General features: G+C 44.3%; 1 protein-coding gene across 5 annotated transcripts in view; it reads right to left on the bottom strand.

The window, feature by feature from the left end:
- The window catches only part of TTC16 (tetratricopeptide repeat domain 16), a 22294-nt gene extending 1187 nt beyond the window's left edge, over positions 1-21107 (bottom strand). Inside the window, exons 1-15 of one of the 5 annotated variants that reach the window (XM_069986250.1) lie at positions 21047-21086; positions 20779-20842; positions 19505-19624; positions 13246-13297; positions 12590-12765; positions 10252-10342; positions 8294-8437; positions 7998-8098; positions 6432-6561; positions 5759-5973; positions 5197-5459; positions 3600-3741; positions 3357-3522; positions 717-850; positions 281-389 (exon numbers count right to left, since the gene is read on the bottom strand). In XM_069986250.1, coding sequence (XP_069842351.1) covers positions 281-389; positions 717-850; positions 3357-3522; positions 3600-3741; positions 5197-5459; positions 5759-5973; positions 6432-6561; positions 7998-8098; positions 8294-8437; positions 10252-10342; positions 12590-12765; positions 13246-13290 — 1716 coding nt within the window. In that variant the 5' untranslated portion in view covers positions 13291-13297; positions 19505-19624; positions 20779-20842; positions 21047-21086. Of the gene's footprint in view, positions 1-280; positions 390-716; positions 851-3356; positions 3523-3599; positions 3742-5196; positions 5460-5758; positions 5974-6431; positions 6562-7997; positions 8099-8293; positions 8438-10251; positions 10343-12589; positions 12766-13245; positions 13298-15587; positions 15694-19504; positions 19625-20778; positions 20843-21046 lie in introns of those variants that run through there. The other 4 variants (XM_069986253.1, XM_069986254.1, XM_069986255.1 and 1 more) reach the window with 4 other exon arrangements.

The following is a 21107-nucleotide window of genomic DNA, read 5'->3' as shown; positions in this document are numbered from 1 at the left end:
ACACAAAGTCGCACATGGTGAGATGAATTGCACTGAAAACTTACAGATTTGCTTAAAATGTTTCACATGAAACTTGTATCTGCAATATAAAACCTTATTTTAGGATGTTAAGAGCTGCTGGTATAGGAGATAAATACCACCTGTCTCTTAGCTGATGGCTGGTTACAAAGTCATAAATTCAAAGAATGGAGGCTGGGCTGAGCTGCAGCATGCATACCACCTTCCCCACTGCACTACTACCCGTATGTGTGAACACCTTTTAGCTTCTGATTCAACGCACCTTCCTTTTTCTGCCAACCATTTCTGACAGCTGCTGAACAGTCATACAAACCGCAAGATCTCTTCTGGTTTCAGGAAGGGCCTCATCCTTCTGTCCACATGTGGACTGACTGCAAAGAACATTTATCAGTCATGAGTAGAGATGAGCGAACCTGGAGCATGCTCGAGTCGATCCGAACCCGAACTTTCGGCATTTGATTAGCGGGGGCTGCTGAACTTGGATAAAGCCCTAAGGCTATGTGAAAATCATGGATATAGTCATTGGCTGTATCCATGTTTTCCAGACAACCTAGAGCTTTATCCAAGTTCAGCAGCCCCCGCTAATCAAATACCGAACGTTCGGGTTCGGATGGACCCGAACCCGATTCGCTCATCTCTAGTCATGAGACAATTGGCCACCCCAGTAATCTACTATGTTACCTGGAAGGATAACTCACATGTTGTCTCTACACCTAACGGGGATACTCTCCAGGTTATGGGTGAGGGCACACTGAGCGCTGCTGGCAAGCTGGCTGGTTATCAGTTCCTCCAGTGTTTTTCCAGGAAAAAAATTCATTATTGTTGGTGTTGTCTGTGAGAGGGAATAGTTAAAGTGTGAATCAGGAGGGAGCTTATTTTTTGCAGGGCAAATCATACATTTCATTGACCTCCTTTATTTGAAATATGCAAAACGAGTCCGTGGAGCCTCGGTTGCAAGTCTCAAAACACGGGAATAGCCAGATATCTCGAGCCTGTTGCCACGGGCAGGGCTGTGGAGTCGGAGTTGGAGTCGGAGCTAGCTTTGGCTGGAGTTGGAAAAAAAATGTACCAACTCCAGCTTTAAAAAAATGTAGAATTGAATTTTGATATGACTTTTATAAGTTTTGCTCATGAATATATATTATGAGCAACATTCTAATACGACACTGGCCCTATTACATAAGGGTGGTCGGGGAAAAGTTGTCGGTCACTATTTGGCAGTTTGTTTCTGAGCTGGAAGAGTCCATTGTGTGGGGGGAGATCTGTGCTGTTCTCTTCCTGGATGCTGGATGATTGTATATGAGCAGCAGTGTAATATGAAGATATCCTGTGTAATATAGAGGAGGAGGAGAAGACATAAGTAGTATAGCAGTAACCTCTGTCCTCGGTGTGGTGTTTTCTCTCTGGGATAATATTGTGAGTTTTTCTTCAGTGTTCAATGGCTGCAGCTGTGTGTATGTGTGTGCGTGCTATGGCTGCAGTAGGCTGTGTGTGGTGTGCGCTATGGCTGCAGCAAGCTGTGTGTGTGTGTGTGGTGTGGGCTATGGCTGCAGCAAGCTGTGTGTGTGAGGTGTGCGCTATGGCTGCAGCAGGCTGTGTGTGTGTGTATGCTATGGCTGCAGCAGGCTGTGTGTGTGCGCGTGCGTGCTATTGCGTGCCCCCGCAGTGACCTTCTATATCACTGTGTGACCTCCTGTATATCACTATGGCTAACCTCTATATCACAGGTATCTGGCATTGTTAGCAGTGTTTCTTTTTGTATGGTGAATATTTAGTTAGAAACATAGAAGACTGTCAGCAGGAAAAGACAACCTGCTCCATCTAGTCTAGTTCTGAGTTGTTCAGGACGTGGAGGCTGGAGACTGGCTGCATCCACTGCACACACAGGAGAAGCTGCTTTATATGTTTCCTTATTCCCTCAGAAATCATGTAGGACATTAGGGAGAAGCTGCTGAGCCAGTCTGATAAATGGCCGGTCATATACCAGGGGAGTCATTTATGAAGGAGCAGGAGTCTGTCCTGATAAAATTCAGGAGTCTGAGTTGGATTCGGAGCTGTGGCTTACCGACTCCACAGTCCTGGCCACGGGGTGCCTCCATGATGGGGAGAGCACCACACCACCCTGATAGGTAGCCCCTTAAGTCTCACTCGGTTGCGAGTACTGGAACATAAATAGGGAAACAGGGTGGCCCCTTTTTGTCAACGTCTAACTCAAGGTGTGAGTATTGCGATCGTGACAAGGGCTTGCCAAGGCATTCATTCACAGACAGCCGTTTCGGGGTATTTGCCCCTCGTCAGTGTGGAGCAGGATTCTGGCTAGTTGGGGCAATAACAAATCCTTTATTTGAACATGTAAGCAAATTTGTGTGGCAATACTATGGTGCAAAGGAGGAGAGTAACCGACATACCTTACTCTTCGGTGCCCCATAAGCATTAGGGGGTTATTGGCAGGTTAATCGTCTAACCTGTTGATAGTTCCCTTTAAAAATTAAAAAAAAAAAAAAAAAAGAACCTGTGCTTCGCCATGTTCTGACACCAATGATTTTTTATTTTTCCACTGAGGGAGCTGTGTGAGGTATATAGATTAGTGTAAAGCCATGAAAATGCAATGCATTTAATTGCGGTCCAGCCATCCTTCATTACGTTACCACAATGAAACTCCAACGCATGTGACCATACCGTCATGTATATGCATTACACTGGTGTATTATATTGGCACTCTATTGTTACAGTCTTTCACAGGCAGACTATACCCTCAGATCAGTCTACCTAGACAGTTAAATGACTGGCATCTGATCACTTATGTTTGTCATCATCAATGAATACTCCCTCACCTAATGGCACGCCATCCCCTGACGTCCAGATGGGCATGTGACTTAGGCCCAGTTCACACTACGGAATCGGTGCAGAGATTCCGTGCGGAACTTCTCCGCGTGGACTCTGCGCCGAATCCTGCCTTATATCAGTTTGAATGAGAAGGCTTGTGTGCCTACACCCTCCGTGCCTCTCCATTCAAAGAACTGACATATGAATTCTTTAAGCAGAGGCACGCAAGTCCTCCCATTTAAAATGATAGAAGGCAGGATTCAGCGCAGAGTGTGCGCGCCGGTTCCGTAATGTGAGCGGGCCATATGTTAGACACAACAGCCAGTCTGAACCAATGAGGAGATAGGGGGTGTGTCTTAGACTACCTCAGACTCAGATGACAGCTCTGTCCTAAAGGAGATGAGGCCAAACATCTGAGGGAAATAAATAGCAGGTAAGCCTCCCCTGAAGATACTGACTGATATATCATTGCTGAGGCTCCTGACTGGACGGACATTTCATGGTTCTCGTACCTCATTGCCTTTTGGGTTAAGCAGAATAGAGATGACCGCGTCTTCTTGTGCTACTGTGATGTTCTGGACCGAGCGCCTGAGTCTGGCTCTGTGGAGATATACTTGGGGAAGAAGGGGATGTTTCATGATGGCCTCCGAGAAGTGGCTCTCTGCTTGCTGGTACTGCCTGTGAGGGGTGATCAGATTGCTTAATAATTGCACATATAAGTGTCCAAGGTCTATGTGTCCTGTAACCCTACCCACCTCTGATTCTGAGCCTGTAATCCTAATTCATCCAGGAGCCTGGCAAGTCGCGTCCTGACACCCCAGTCTTCCTCATCCAGGTCAAATGCCTGCTGATAATCCGCCAGGGCAAAGGCTAGCTCCCCCAGCTGGAAGAAGCAATCTATTGTGGAAGAAAAACAGCATGAGAAAGTAAGACAACCAGACGACTGCAATCAGCAAAGAAAAACCCTATATTATATATAATGCTTGTTGTGTCAGGTAACTTCTTAATATACACCTCTAATTTATTTGTCCCTGACAAATAGGGGGAGACTAACATCTATGATGTCTCCTATACACTGCACACACGGGAGAGGGGATCCTACTATTGAATGTCTCCATACACACCCTGTGAAGCAGCAGTAGTATGGAGGACATTATAGAGCGGTGGTAAACAGTCTAAGCCAGGGATGGGGAACCTGCTGCCCTCCAGCTATTGCAAAAGTACAATTCCCATCATGCCTGGACAGCCGAAGCTTTAGCTGAAGGTTAACCATCCCTGGCTTAGACTGTTCACCACCGCTCTATAATGTCCTCCATACTCCTTGTAAGATCAAGTACTTACAGTAAGCTCTTGTGTAGTCTCTTTGTAGTCTCTCTGCCCTAACTTTTGGATTGCATGTACCCCCTCCTCTCCCTCTTTCCCCTCTCCATAGACTTATATTGGCAGCATTAAACCTAAAGTACTTCTGAGCTGCTACTCATTCTTAGAAGCAGTTATTATTGTAAGTTATTATTGACTTATAGAAAATTTGTTGAAACAATGGTGACCAACTTAAGGTGACAAAGTAATTGGGTAGATAGGGAATAAGTAGCTGATTGTAGGAGTTCGATAGTGGAGGTCCCCTGTGAGTTCTACAAAAGGGACCCTAATCTCCAATTACAATGTGCAACCCCCAACTCTAATTATTCTTTATGGAACCGAGGAAATGGCTCAGTACAGTGTTCAGCATTTTTTGGCTGCTCCTGTAGAGAATGAAGAGACTGGTAATACATAAGACATTCATACCTGTGGATAGCGACAACTTTGTCAATGGGGAAAAAAACTTTGAAGGGTTATCCAGGGTTAGAGAGCAGAAAAAAAAATCAACTTTATCCCCCAAACAGCACCATCCCTGTCCTCAGGTTGTGTGCGGTATTAGAATTCAGCTCCATTTACTTCAATAGAATTGAACTGCAGAACCCAAACTGAAGTCAGGAGAGGTGCTGTTTCTGATAGACAGTGACCATGTTTTTCTAAGCCCGGATAACTCCTTTAGGGTACGTTCACACGTATTGGATCCGCAGCACATTTCATCTAAATAACTGAACACAGCATCAAATCTGCACCATCAAATCTGCTGTACGTGTGAACGCAATTTCAAGTTAGACAATGCCCCCTCTCCACTCATCTACTGTCATTGTGGAAAATCTATTACATCTTTGCATTACATATCGGTCCATTCTTTTTTGTGGTCAGCTGTAATGTCTATAACATGTCTCTCCTAGCATTATATATGGCAATGTAACATACCTGCTACCTACATACATAGTACATAGTGACGCCTTTATCACCTCACCTATAGGAATCACTCACCTCCCCTGTTCATATAAAGCTCCTTCTTGCTCCTGTCCCCCTTCAGCGCCTTGTTCAGCAGCTGCACCCCCTCTTGGTAGAATCCCTTCATGTAGCAATGCACAGCAAAGTCATTGTAGGTGAGAAGCAGCTGGTTTTCGGCCTCTGTTTGTAGCTGCGCGGCTTCACTGCCGTATCTGTCCTCTGCATTACAAAGCTGCATGGCGCGGACAAAGTCCTCCACTGCCGGACTGAAATCTTTCAGCTTCTTGTACACTGTGCCCCTGAAAGTAATGATAGGATCCCAAGAATCGGAAGGATACAGGCGCATAAAAAACATTTAGGTTTATAATAAAACAGGGATGGGGAAGCCTCCTCCCAGCTATGATCATGTGTGGAGCAGCATGTTATAGAGCGGAAGGAGCTGAGCAGATCGACATACAGTATAGTTATATATTAAATTTGGCTCATTTTTGGTTAGGAGTCAAGTGGGTGGTCCTAATAAATGAAACTGTCAATCACCTATTAGGACTGCCCCTGGACTTCTAAGGGAGTGTCAGCATTGGATAGTTAATGGTGATACCTGAATATATGATATTCAGCTGAGAACGGGTCGTTCTCTATAGCACAGCTGATCTTCTTTAAGGCGTCCTGTAGCTGCCCCTGGACGGCCAAGTTCACAGCTTTGTCTTTAGCTTCCTCTGCTTTTGCCGTCATTTTCTGCCTTAAGCTTAGGGCTTCATGGTGCTGCGGATCCAGCGACAAAGCTGCGTACACATCCTGATAGCACATTGTGGCCTGGGAGTCATAGACACATCATATTAATGGATTATAAAGGTGAATGATGGGACTGGAAGGCGATTGATGGCATCGTCTGACATGTATCTATACGCCTAGCAAGCTCTTTATAGCATCAACGAAGCAAATCTACAAAGATTGGATTTGAAAAGAGGAGAAATCTATCAGATAAATCTGTGTGTGTAAAAGAACCCTAAAGGTGCCATCTGAGTTCCATAAATTCGTGTGACCCATGACTCTGACCTTAGTTTTCCATCTTGTATTGCCTGTTTCTTCTTTCCCAGTCCCCATCATTAAACGAGATTATATGATTATTAAAGTGTTCTGTCACTTTAGACATGTCAATAGTTAAGCATTAAAGGAAAGGCGTCAAACCAGGGAGTGAAGTGCTCAGCTGCACGCTTCTCCTAGCTCTATCTAAAGATGAACCCTGACCCCGACCCATATTGCATTGTTACCTTACTAAGCTGATCATACAGCCGGGCACGTGCTACATATATGTCCAGATTTCCTCGTTCTTCTTCCAGCTGTTTATTCAGTAAATGGATACACTCTGTGTGTCTTCCCAATCCGGCTAGACAAGAAATACTGTCAGAAAAGCAGAATCGTAGATAAAAAAAAGATAGATAAGGAAATTTATAAGATTTATAATGGGGTCTGCCTGGTTCCCTTCTGATGTCAATAACTTTTGATGGGACAAATAAGTACAGGATGCTGCACCATGTTTCCCACCTAATATGAGAGCCCTGCCGACAGAGGCACGGTAGTGTCCCAGTACAGGTGTGCCACTAAGTTCTATTGCACCTAGGCAAAGTAACTCGTATCAGGTTCACACAGTGGGATATAGTTTGAGTGTGTTCTGTGTTTTCCCCTCTAGGTGTCACTACTGTGTTTTTTCTATGCTTTGTTTCATGCACAGCTGAAGGAAACTATGGGTTAACTGATGCGTGTCACATGTTCATTTTTCTCTCGTCACAGATGCAGGCTGTTTTCCCTCCTTTTTTTGCCCTATCTTCCTCTTTCTCTCTTGCACCACACAACCCCGCCAATCACTGGGAGTTTAAGTTCGCCCCTAGAAAAGGAGATCAGTTCCTGGTGGGAGGGTTTTTAAAGTTGGTCAGTGGATAGAGAGAGCAACACACAACACACAGTTACTGCTGACGTAAAGCTAGGGCCTGGCTCCGGCCAGGACCCTTGTCGGGAACTAAGGGATTTAAGTTTTTCTTTGTTATGAAAACCACCACTAGCATGCATTGCTAGTCACTTCGGGAGGAAAGGACGTTCTCTGAGGATCACCTTGTCCATGCCAGGGATACTCTCTTCACAATACAGGGCAGTGACCTGTTTCCAGTTAGGCACTGACCCCAGTGGAACAAAGTTGCAGTTAGCCTATGTATTCCACTGCGAAACGCACGGCTATCTTGAAAAGGTTCAGGAAATTTACTTCACCCAGCAGAGGGACCTGGGACCTCATACTACCCTGCCAGGACAGGTACCCCGACAGTGTAGGGCATTAGGCAGTCAGGTATCTTCTCCTCTACTACTCTCAGCTATGCTGTCACGGCAAAGTACAGTGCTACATTGGTCAGGGCCCTCAAGACGCTCCTTCAATTTTTTTCTGGCTCACATCACATGACTTCTTTGGTGTCCCACCGGCACCTGCAGTTAATGAAGCTATAATTTATTTGTGTATTGCATCAAAGCACTAAGTAAACGGACGTTATTCTGGTTAAGTCACTGGACTCTGTCTATCATTTTGCTCCAACACTCCAGCGTACACTTCCTATCCAAACCTGAGGAAGCGGAGCCCATCCGACTGGGGGTGGGTAACACGCCACTCCAGGATATTGTGACAAGTGCCCAAGTGACCCTACACCCACCTAGCAGCCACAACATCCCTAAACTAATCCAGACAAGGGTGGGCATAACGACCCTGGCTGTACTGCAGCACCAAACACAGCAGTGGACAATAATGTGAACAAGGCCTAACAAAGCTCAATCATACAGACATGTCGTCTCCTCACCTGCACATGTGATAATGTCTGTTCTGAGGCTGAAGCTCTGCAGCGCGGGTAAAGGACTCCAGGGCCTCCAGGTGACGGTTCTGGTCAAACAAGCTCTGTCCCTGCACAGAAATGTGAACAGTGATCTTAGAAGAAGCAATGACATGGCTGCTTTCTATCACATACAGCGCCACTTTTCTCCATGGGTTGCATCTGGTATAGCATCTGCAATACATGAGACAGCGAATAGGCCTGTAGGATACAGAAAGCACTCACTGGTTCTGATTTATAACTAGATGGTATGACCCCAAGGTTACCTGTAGGCAGTATGTATGGGCCAGCAGTTCTATATGCTCTTTAAGTGGAGGAGCAATGGAAGAAGCCTTCCGCAAGTTGAGTGCCGCAGACTGGAAGTCACAGAGCTGGAGGAACGCTTCTGCTCTCTTGACGTACAGCTCCACCTAGAGCAGCAGGCAATAATACAAGGAGAATAGTAGACAGCAAAAATATAGTAAAACCCATTACAAGCAGAACTGCCGGTTATGGGGTACTCCGGTGAAAATCTTTTTCTTTTAAATCAACTGGTTTCAGAAAGTTATATAGATTTGTAATTTACTTCTATAAAAAAAAATCTCCAGTCTTCCGGTACTTATCAGCTGCTGTATGTGCTGCAGTAAGTAATGTATTCTTTCCAGTCTGACACAGTGCCCTCTGCTGCCGCCTCTGTCCGAGACAGGAACTGTTCAGAGCAGCAGCAAATCCCCATAGAAACCCTCTCCTGCTCTAGACAGTTCCTGACATGGACAGAGGTGGCAGTAGAGAGCGCTGTGTCGGACTGGAAAGGATACACCACTTCCCACAGGACATACAGCAGCTGATAAGTACTGAAAGACTGGAGATTTTTTAATAGAAGTCAATTATAAATCTATATAACTTTCTAAAACCAGTTTAAAGTATTTGAAAGAAAAAGATTTTTGCTGGAGTACCCCTTTAAGAATTTGCAGATTTCTCCAACCTTTTATTCCTCTAAACCAGGAGTGTCAAGCTTACGGCCCTTCAACTGTTGCAAAACTACAATTCCCATCATGTCCGAACAGTCAAAGACACATGTTTGATACCTGTGCTCTGAACCTTAAAGGGGTATTCCCCCCAAGAGCTAAAAAAATAAAATGTTCCCAGACCTAGTTAGTCTTACTCACCAAGTCCCCCTGAGAATTTTGAGCTGTCTCCCGTCTTTCTAGCTGCTTCCGTTCCATAGTTACAAGTTTTTTTAAAAAGCTGATCTATATCCAACATGGCGCCAGACAGAAAACTACATCTCCCATCATGCAATGCTTATGTCTGATTGGTACATGATGTAGCAGGTGCGAAGAGTGCTGCCACTGTGGGTGAGTCACGGGGGGGGGCGACTGGTGAGTGACGACATGGGGCGGCTGGGAGTTGCGGGCTGAGGAGGATGCAGGCTCCGGCAGTGAGCACCGCTCCATGCCCGCTCCATGTAATGTAATGGCCTCCTAGGTGGGGGATGACTGAAGGGATTATGTGAGAGAGATACATGGTGTGGCCACCGGGTAAGCTGCGGTGGAGGGTAGCAAAGACTGTGGGTACGCTCCGGGTGACGGGGATACACAGTAGGGTGAGATCAAGGGGGTTGGCGGGGAGGCTGCTGTCAGAGAGGCAGACAGCTGCAGCTGTCCACGTCTCAGTGTCCTCCCTCACTTTAGTGTGCTGGGTTAGAAGCACTAACCTGGCCCATTGATGCCGACTCCGAGGATGGGGGCCAGGAGCAGGGAGCGTGGCGGCTTGGACTCAGGTTTGATGATTCTATGCATTCGGTGTGGGTGAATGCAACTAGATAACAACAAAACTGTGCAGAATAACTTTGTATTGGAAAGATCGAAAGCTAGGGGTGGGCAACGTATTAATGGAAAAATAATTTGGGGGGGGGGGGGGGAATACCCCTTTAAGCATTGTCACTTTAAGAAAAACTTTTTATATGTCACAGAAATATGTCAAAAGTTGTGATTGGGTGGGTTTGGGTGTTCTGACCCTTCATGATAGATATGGTGAAGAGAGGGACTCCACCTCACTGCAGGAAACGTTATATATAGACTTACAATGGTGCAGCAGAAACACATAAACTGGGGAGAGAAGAGCTTAGCTGAATGCCTCTCCCAGGTCTAAACAGATGAAATCTTTACACATGTCTGTGACAGGGACATCTAAAATATAAGTAAGAGTCATGCAATTCTGGAATAATACTGACTGGTCATACCTTCTGCGGACACAGGTTTATGGCTTTTGAAAACGCAATGACAGCTTTTTCCCATTCCTTCTGTGCCAAGCACTGCAGACCCCGCTCATAGCTGCAAGAAGAAAGTGATCAATGCATGTCATGGTCAGTCTGCCTCTCTACATTACAGTATCCCAGGCCCTTGGAGAACATACATGCCCACATATACATACATACAGGACCTCGGAGATCATACATGCCCACACACATACATACAGGACCTCGGAGATCATACATGCACACACACACATACATACATACATACATACAGGACCTCAGAGATCATACATGCCCATATACATACATACAGGACTTCGGAGATCATACATGCACACACACATACATACATACATACAGGACCTCAGAGATCATATATGCCCATATACATACATACATACAGGACCTCGGAGATCATATATGCACACACACACATAAATACATACAGGACCTCGGAGATCATACATGTCCACACACATACATACAGGACCTCGGAGATCATACATGTCCACACACATACATACAAGACCTCGGAGATCATACATGTCCACACACATACATACAGGACCTCGGAGATCATACATGCCCACATACATACATACATACAGGACCTCGGAGATCATACATGTCCACACACATACATACATACAGGACCTCAGAGATCATACATGCTCACATACATACAGGACCTCGGAGATCATACATGCACACACACATACATACAGGACCTCAGAGATCATACATGCACACACACATACATACAGGACCTCAGAGATCATACATGCACACACACATACATACAGTACCTCAGAGATCATACATGCACACACACATACATACATACAGGACCTCAGAGATCATACATGCCCACACACATACATACATACAGGACCTCAGAGATCATACATGCACACACACATACATACAGGACCTCAGAGATCATACATGCACACGTACATACATACAGGACCTCGGAGATCATACATGCACACACATACATACAGGACCTCGGAGATCATACATGCACACGTACATACATACATACAGGACCTCGGAGATCATACATGCACACACATACATACAGGACCTCAGAGATCATACATGCACACACACATACATACATACAGGACCTCAGAGATCATACATGCTCACATACAGGACCTCGGAGATCATACATGCACACACACATACATACAGGACCTCAGAGATCATACATGTCCACACACATACATACATACAGGACCTAAGAGATCATACATGCTCACATACATACATACAGGACCTCGGAGATCATACATGCACACACACATACATACAGTACCTCAGAGATCATACATGCACACACACATACATACAGTACCTCAGAGATCATACATGCACACACACATACATACATACATGACCTCAGAGATCATACATGCCCACACATGCATACATACAGGACCTCAGAGATTATACATGCACACATACATACATACAGGACCTCAGAGATCATACATGCTCACATACATACATACAGGACCTCGGAGATCATACATGCCCACACACATACATACATACAGGACCTCAGAGATCATACATGCACACACACATACATACAGGACCTCAGAGATCATACATGCACACTTACATACATACAGGACCTCGGAGATCATACATGCACACACACATACATACATACATACATACATACAGGACCTCGGAGATCATACATGCACACACACAACAGAAGCACTTTCTCTTTTCTTCTTCCCACCATGAAATATTTGGTCAAAAAACTATTGAACATTACATAAGAAAATAAGGTCATTGTGCAGAGGATGGGCCACAGTTCACACTCCATGAGCCGTCTACAATCACCGGCCATGCACTAGTAAAGGGGTCAATTTTTTTTACGGTCCAGGCTCTGGGCAAATGCATAGACAATAACATCCACAGTCATGTGCATTGGCCCATAGACATGTATGACAGGCCTTATGCTGCCCATCATAGTTGACCACAACTTACAGATGTGTGTAAGGGGCCTTACATTACTATTGTGGGGCAGTTTTGAAGCCACAGTACTCTTTTTGTACTCATGACCATATTATGGTTACATACAACCACCATATGGGGCCATAATACATCTCCATCTTGGCATGTCCCATTGGATGCATCGCATGGCTTTTGTGGGAGAATACGGTGATGCACATTGGCACCATATGGCACCATCATACAGGTATAAGAGCTCGGCAGAGGTCTCCATACATGCTTAGTGTATTCGGCTCCACCATGTTCCCGATGCCCCAGGTTGTCTTGTAGCTCCTGAATACAGACGACTTACTGTTCAGTCATCTTTCCCTGCACAATGTCTTCATAGGCGTGCTTGGTGTGGCCATTGGATTTGCTGTGGACATCTAAAAACACTTGACTGGAGCCAAAAAGTTTCTTTAGGGATTTATTCCGAGCTTCTTGAAGCGTCTCCTCACTCACTTCTGTGGGGAATAGATCGCCTGTCATCTGGAGGAAAATACTGGAGGTTACTGGAGCAGAAAGACCAAGACACGAGGGGGGGGGGGTACTTATACTGTGCATTAAGCTCCTTTAAGACAGTCATGCCCAGTAGGAACACTGATCTAGCAGGTTGGCATTCATCTAATAGACCTTTTACACGGCTCAGAATCAGTGGGAGGTTTGTGTGACCTTTCATTTACATCATTGTTGGCCTCCATCCCCTCTTTACAGCGATCAATGTGGTTGATTACTAATGATCGCAGTGATCAGCTAATAAATAAGCGATTAATCATTCATCGGCTGATCACTGGAGGTTTACTTTATACCAAAAGCGCATGCCGAAACTCTGTTGCGTTTTAAGCCATACCCCTTTAATAAAGCCACACCCCTTTCCTGGTAAGCCACACCCCATGCCGAGTAGAATGCATTTTACTATTCTTTTTGGTGCACATCTATAATACTTGTGTAATGAGTCGCCATCCTTACCTCTTCCGGTGCTGTAGTATGCCCTTCTGCCATTGTCTTCTCCATAAAGACCCTAAGAGTATAAATAGTTTATCAGTCATGAGAGTATATTAGTTTTTTATGTAGTTAATAAAAAAAACTTCCCTAGGAGTGGCCATATAGGAGGTACATATATAGTTCCTCCATGATCTGTATAAAGCAGCAGGGTGCAGGTGCTTTATGGCAGCCGCACTATATAGAACAGGAGTGTCAGACTTCAAGGCAATACTACAATTCCAGAGAGGTGCTGTGGGCCTAGGACACAGACACTCTAGGCCCCGCCCCTTTGACACCACATAGTCCCAAATTAGACATAGGCTATGTGCCCCTACTTGGGGATCATAGTGGGGGAACGCGGCTGTCTTGTTAAGTAAACAACCACTAATAAAGAACATGATCTTTATTATTGCCCGTCTAGTTAACAAGATGGACATGCTTCTCCGATACGTTCCCAAAGTGGAAAATAGCCATAATTAGCTGAATTTCGCTTTTTTTGGCTTACAGCTTGGCTAAAAAAATGACGTGATACTGGAGTTCTGCTGCTCATGATAAATCCCCCCCCCCCCCTCTGAGGGTGGAAATTTAAAAAAAATAATGGTACAACCGACGTAAACTGCTTAAAAGTAGCACAAACTCCTTGATAAATGTACTGTGTGAGCAAAAACACCAAAGTAACCAAAATAATAATGGCGCAAAAACAATGATAATGATCAATTGGATTCAGTAAGGGGGGGAGGGACTTTTGACATGTAACATGGATATGTTAAAGGTTTTGATAGGTCAGGATCCCCACTGATCAGGAGAAGAAACCGGGAGAAGCTCACTGTCAGGCTATGTTCACACAACGTCAAAAAAAGAGAAAAGGCTGCCGCTTTTGATATTTAAAAAGACGTCCGTTTTTGCCGCGATTTAATTGACAGACGGCTAATGCACACAATGTGTTAAGTAACGGACGTTGTCTGTGCGGATGTCAAAATAATGATCATGACAATTATTTTCGGACATCTTTTGCAAACAGCGGTTATTTTTTTGTTGTTGTTAACACACTGTTTTACTTTTTTTTTACCGTCCTTTCACCATTTTAACTATTGAATTCAATGGACTTTTTAATTAAAGCCGCACCCAAAGGCCAATCATTCCACCTGAACTAGAATAATGTACAAACACCAGTCATTGCACTAAGGGAAGGCCAGACAGCTAAATGACGGCCATTATTTTAGACAGGAAATGACGGGCGTCATTTTAAACGGAGCCGTGAAAACGTTGTGTGAACATAGCCTCCTGCTGTAAAATGGGTTTATGGAGCTTTTGAGTACTTGGAGATTAATGGTGCATTTACACAGACAGATTTATCTGACAGATTATTGAAGCCAAAGCCAGGAATGGATTTCAAAAGAGGAGAAATCTCAGTCTTTCCTTTATGACCGGTTCTCTGTTTTTAGTCTGTTCCTGGCTTTGGTTTCAATAATCTGTCAGATAAATCTGTCTGTGTAAACGCACCATAAGGGTCCTTTTACACAGAGTTTTTTTTAAGCTAAAGCCAGGAACAGACTATAAAACAGAGAACAGGTCATAAAGGAAATACTGAGATTTCTCCTTTTTTCCAATCCATTCCTGCCTTTGGCTTCATAAATCTATCAGATATCTTGGGTGTGTAAAAGGACCCTTAGGGTGGGTTCACACTGAGGAATTCTTGCGGATAAATTCAGCGGAAATCCGTTGCCTTTACGCCATCACAGCTGCGCGCCTCTCCGCCCGTGCCATAGACACCATTCTATGCATGGGTAGATTCTGCATTCCGCCGAAAGAATTGACATGGTGGAATGCGGAATCAGACGGCCCATAGAATGGTGTCCATTGAGGCGGCGGAAAGGCGCGCGGCCGTGCGCACGTACAGCTGACGGAATTCCGCAGAATTTATCCGCGAGAATTCCTCAGTGTGAACCCACCCTCAGGCTCCGTTCACACGGAGTAAAACTGTCGGAATCCCGCCAGCCTCCGTGACATACTAGTAGTCTATGGGAGGCTCGCACGCCTCCTCTCTCCGCGCTGTAGAATGGACATGTCAATTCTTTAGCACGGAGAGAGGAGGCACACGACAACCAGTATGTCATGGAGGCTGGCGGGATTCCACCAGTTTTACTCTGTGTGAATGGACCCTTAGTGAATGACATAGCGGTGAATCTACCATATAACTACTAGGAAACATAGTACAAGTGTGCAGATAATATATAAACATTTGCACTGCACAGACCGTATGCCTCTGAAAATCCCTTTAAGAGGTCTACAGCAAGTCAGTAAGCCGTCATCTCCTTCTCACATACCTCAGGTTTTCACAAAGCTCCTTAGTAATCTCATGCGACTTGTGCTCCTATACTGGAAACACATTGCAGCCTGCCCGACCTCCTGCACTTTACTATGGAGTCCACAACTTCTTGGTTACTAAGCAACAGCTGCGGGTGGAGCTCTTGCCTTGTGTTTTAGGAGAGCGCCATTCACTTGCAGTCATGTGACTATTGTACTGGCTGTGTCTGCAGGGCTGTATATACATCTAGTACTGCTGTATACATAGAGAGTTAATACAGCAGCTGTTATTATATTGAGTGGACATGGAGCAGCCATAACATTAAAACCACCGACAGGTGAAGTGAATAACATGGATTATCTGGTGACAGTGGCACCTGTCCAGAAAGGCCGGTCTTGTGGGGTGTTTTTGGTATACAATGGTTAATATCTACCAATTCTCTCCAGTCTGACACAGTGCTCTCTGCTGCCACCTCTGGCTATGTCAGGTACTGTCCAGAGCAGGAGCAAATCCCCATAGAAAACCTCTCCTGCCCTCCAGATTGGAAAGAATACACCATTTCCTGCAGGACATACAGCAGCTGCTAAGTAGTGAAAGACTTAAGATTTTTAAATAAAAAGTAAATTTTAAATCTCCGGCACTTTCTGGCACCAGTTGATTTGAACGAAATTTCTTTTTGATGAACAACCCTTTTAACCCCTTAAGGTCACATGCTGTACCCGTATGGCAGGTGTCCGCTACTGGGATTCAGAGCTATGTGCAGCTGGGGACCGTGGCTATTAGCGGGGGCGGACGATCACCTGCGTTCGCTAATTAAGACAGTTGAATGCAGCTGTCATAACTGACAGCTGCATTTAAATGCCTTTGATTGCCCCTCCGTGGTGGGCTAGTGGCAAGATCTCTTTGTGATTGCATCCTTTCTTCTGAGCTGGCCTGGTCCTAGCATCTGACTGACGCTGATCTCCACTCAGCAATCAATGTATCTGGTCTGCAGCAGCGTTGTGACATGAATAAACATCCTTGAAGGGGTTGTCCAGCGAAAATCTTTTTCTTTCAAATCAAATGGGATTCATAGAAAACTGAGACAAAGTTCCTGTCTCGGCCAGAGATGTCAGCAGAGAGCACTGTGTCAGGTTGAAAATAAAACATTTCCTGCAGGACGTATAGGAGCTTATAAGTATGGGAAGACTTGAGATTTTTCAATAGAAGTAAATTACAGATCTATATAACTTTCTGATATCAGTTGATTTGAAAGAAAAAGATTTTAGCTAGATAACCCCTTTAAGAGCATCAAGAAGTAGCAAGTTCCAGGATTTATTCTGTATCATTGTGATTTACTGCCACGAGTACCGCGCCGCTGAAATTTACAGAGTGCTGGTAGATTGACTTCACCTCTGGTCTGCAGCAGACCAGAGTAACACAGCCCTGGTCTAATGGATCAGTGCTGTAATATCTATACTACTGATCTATATGATAAATCAGTGTAGTTGTATTAGATGTACCCTAGGGAGATTTCTAATTAAAATAAATGTAGAAAAAAAATTTCTATAAAAAAGTCGCCTCCCTTAATAAAAGTTTAAATCAACCCCCTTTTCCCATTTTATAAATATAAACAAATAAAAAAACAAACATATTTATTTAAATTATCACATTCCTGCTCATGCAATGTAAATGGTGTAAGTGCAAAAAATTCCAAAGTGTAAAATTGTGCATTTTTGGCATCAAATCCAGAAAAAGTACAATTAGTGGCTCAGGTGGGTCTGTAGGTGAAAAAATACAAGCGCTATGGCCTTTTAGCCTCAGCTATGGCCTTTTTTTGAAAAGAATAGTAATAGCAAATCACATAGCCGTAATGGCCTTATAAACACAAGAAGGAAAAAAAGAAATCACAAAAGTGAAAAATGGCCCAGTCCTTTAAGGGTTAATGCCATGGCTGATCTGTGTACGGACTCACATTAGGTTGTCATGACTGCGTTTCTGAACATTTATATATGTCTGCTACAATAATTTTCTTTTTACTTACGGTATACTTACGGATCGTGCTGCTCCCAGTCCGCGCTGCCCGGCCGCTTCCTGGTCTCTGCAGGGGCTTGAGACGTGACATTTCAAGTCCACTCAGCCAATCAGTAGCAGCTAACTAACTGCTAGCTGCTACTAACTGGCTGAGCGGATTTGAAACGTCATGTCTCAAGCCCCTGCAGAGACCAGGAAGCGGCCGGGAAGCTCGGACCGGGAGCAGCACGATCCAGGACATGCCGCTGGAACCGGGGAGGTAAGAGGACGTCATTGCCCTTATCCACCTCCTCCCTGGCCATAGGCAAAAAGCCCCCCAGCCCGGAGTACCCCTTTAATCCTGTTTATGCAGTGAATTAAAAAACTGGAGTTTTGTATAAAGAGACAGCGACATGGTGGTGGAGACTCCCCTTAAAGGGGTATTCCAGTCAAACATGCCTTTCGTTATGTTGCGGCCCATGGTGACACTAACAATTCCTTCCATACTTGTTATTATCTATTCAGTCTCCTTCCCCCAGTTCTGAGCTGCTGCTTTCTGCTGAAAACACAAAAAACAGTGTGTGAGCTTTTCTCTCCATCTTCTCCCCCCTCCCACTTCTCTTCTGAGACAGCTGATGTAAACAAGTCCCTGGCAGGCTTTATCTGCAACTTTGTAGCTTCTTTGTAATAATGGGAGGATTAATCACAGTGAGATCATCAGCAACTTGACCTTAGAATAACCCTTCCAGCATTACAAGAAGCTACAATGTTGCAGAGACTTATTTACATCAGCCATCTCAGAAGGGAGGGGGGAGGAAGGAGGGGACAGAGAAAAAAAGCTCACACATAGATTTTCGTGTCTTCAGCAGAAATCGGCAACTCAGAACTGGGAGAAGGAGACTGAATAAGTAATAATGGAATGAATTGTTAGTCTCACCATGGGAAGCAAAATATCAGAAGTTATGTTTGAGCGGAATACCCCTTTAAGAGCTTGGCATGATATCTCCCAGCAGTCAATAAAATACTGGCATTTATCATCATCATCAAAAAAAAACAAAAAACAGCTTACTACTACTACCTTGTGCCACTGATTTTGCCTATTCCGGCTTATTATATCTGCGTGCTCATTTGCAATCTGTAAGTCACTGACATTGTATTCATATAGTACTGTGTGTTATAAGTATATATACAACTATACAATGTATACAGCTTCTGGTTAGAAAGTGAGGCAGATTTACTAGCTCTAATACTCGGACTGGCTAGTGTAAAAATGAATTGCATTGCCCTACCTACACTGTTCGCCAAATCAGATGGATTGGGTTTTAATCCTCTGATTGTATGCATATTGGACCAGGTCACATGACTATTTCATGGTGACAGTGAAGGGGCTGTGTACATATTATATTTTACAAGGAGATGTAGATTTAAAGTAAAAAAGATTTAAAGGGGTTGTCCAAGGATATCTTTTTCAAAATAAAAAATAAAAAAATCATACTCACCTTCCCTTATTCCTTACCGCTGCTGTTTTTTCAGCTCCCAGTTCCTATAGCTTTCTGCCTCTGATGACTTCTGCTCAGCTGATCAGCCAGTGATTGGCTTAGCAGGCAGTTACTGCAGGATTACTACATCCCCAAAGAAGCAACGAACATCGGAGAACAGTAACAGCAGGGAGTATTAGGGAAGGTGAGTATGCTTTTTTTTTTTTTAGCATTTTTGAACTCTCAGACACTCCTAATATTCCTTAGTGTATGAGGTTAAAGGGAACATGTCAGCTATTTCATGTTGCCTGAATCACAGGCCCCCTTACTACAACTCTCCATGATTTACTTTGGGACATAAGCCAGGTAAGAGGTGTAAAGTCGAGGAGTCCAGTCAGTGGACTTACATACATATATAGTAATAGGAAGATACTTGTCAATCAAGCCCATCTATCCCTATACACACCTGGATAGAGACCTGTCAGTCAAGTGCAGTGGAGCAGGAAGAAGCCAGGAAGAGCCGCCTCCTTGACTTTATACAGTATTCCCAGATGATAATGCTTTCTGTGTCTGTGTCCTGTGTCCTCTTTAACATAAAACAGTCAGACAGATTTTCTGCTAGTTTGATCTACAATTGTAACAATTCTACAATTCTGTGTTTTTTAGATAAAAATTTTTTAATTTTTTTTATTCCCATTAGAATAAAGAAGAAGAAATTGTGCCGACGCACGGATGACGAGGAGGAACTAAAGGAAGTGATTGTGCATCAGTCAGGTAACCTCTGTAATACTCATTTTAACACTGCGGTTATGGTGCTGCTCTCTGCTACTCTGTTACACAATGTCCGCAGGTTCTCTTTAAATGGGGTTTACCAGGTTTTAAAAAACCTGACTGATATTTTGCAAAAACAGCGCCGACCCTATGCATAGGTTGTGTTTGGTATTGCATCTCATTCAGTGGTGCTGACCTGCTATACTGGAGACAACCCATGCACAGGTCTGACGCCTGTCCTAAAAGGCAGCCAAAAAAAGATGTTGTGGGACTATAGCCTAAACCTTAATGTCTGATAAATGTTTCATTTAGGAAAACCTGACGATATGACAGTCCTAGGAAAAATGACGGAAGGAGAGGAGGGAAAGGAAGACAGAGAGGGCAAAGAGAATAAGGAGGATGGAACGAATGATGGGAAAGAGATGGAAACCAACAAGGAGACCACCGATAACATGGTGAAAACATCTGATTGAAGAACAGAGATAGGAGGAGATCCATATCGGAGGATGGGAGACATGCTATGGAATAAGGCTCATTTAGACAGAAAGATTTCTCGGCCGTAGGGGCTGCAAACAAGAACCGGTCAGCGAGATCGTTACTTGTTTGCAGTGCCTTTTTACGGCACAAGAAATTGAGCCCCCGGGCTGCACAAACAATTGCTTTATCATTCGTGCAGCCCTGGAAACTGACAGCACAGATATGTATATATGTTTGCTGTCAGTTTCCATATCACAAGCAGACTACGGACTGCAGACTGCTTGTGATCCGGTCCTCCGGCCGCCTGCTGTATCTTCAGGAGGAGGTAGGTACTGAAGATACAGCTGGCGGCCAGAGGACTGGAGAAACCAGATGTCAAAGCAGCCAGGTAAGTACAGACTGCTTGTGATAGGGAAACTGACAGCATGGATATATGTATATGGAAGCTGTCAGTTTCCCTTTATGGCCATCGGTCTCAGATCCCCTGTTTACCTAGAAAGATCCCGTCCTCAGCTGACCGCTGTCTCTTTTACGTGGATTGATTATCGGCCTGTGTCTGAATTACACAATAAGTAAATGATCAGTATTTAGCTTCTCCAGCGATGTAACCAGAGCAAACAGCCCATACACATCAGTGATAATCTAACCAACCAGTGCGGATGATCTCAGCAACATATCTCACATACACTGATTCCCTAATGGAGAGTAAATATATAGAAATAAATATGGCCTCTACTCAGGATCCGTGTGCCTGGATTACCTGCAACTAATAGGAAATCATCCAATAGGGGAGATTTATCAAACCTGGTGTAAAGTGAAAC

Source organism: Dendropsophus ebraccatus, chromosome 10, assembly GCF_027789765.1.
Source record: "Dendropsophus ebraccatus isolate aDenEbr1 chromosome 10, aDenEbr1.pat, whole genome shotgun sequence".
NCBI lineage: Eukaryota > Metazoa > Chordata > Amphibia > Anura > Hylidae > Dendropsophus > Dendropsophus ebraccatus.
This window is presented reverse-complemented; position numbering and strand designations above follow the sequence as displayed.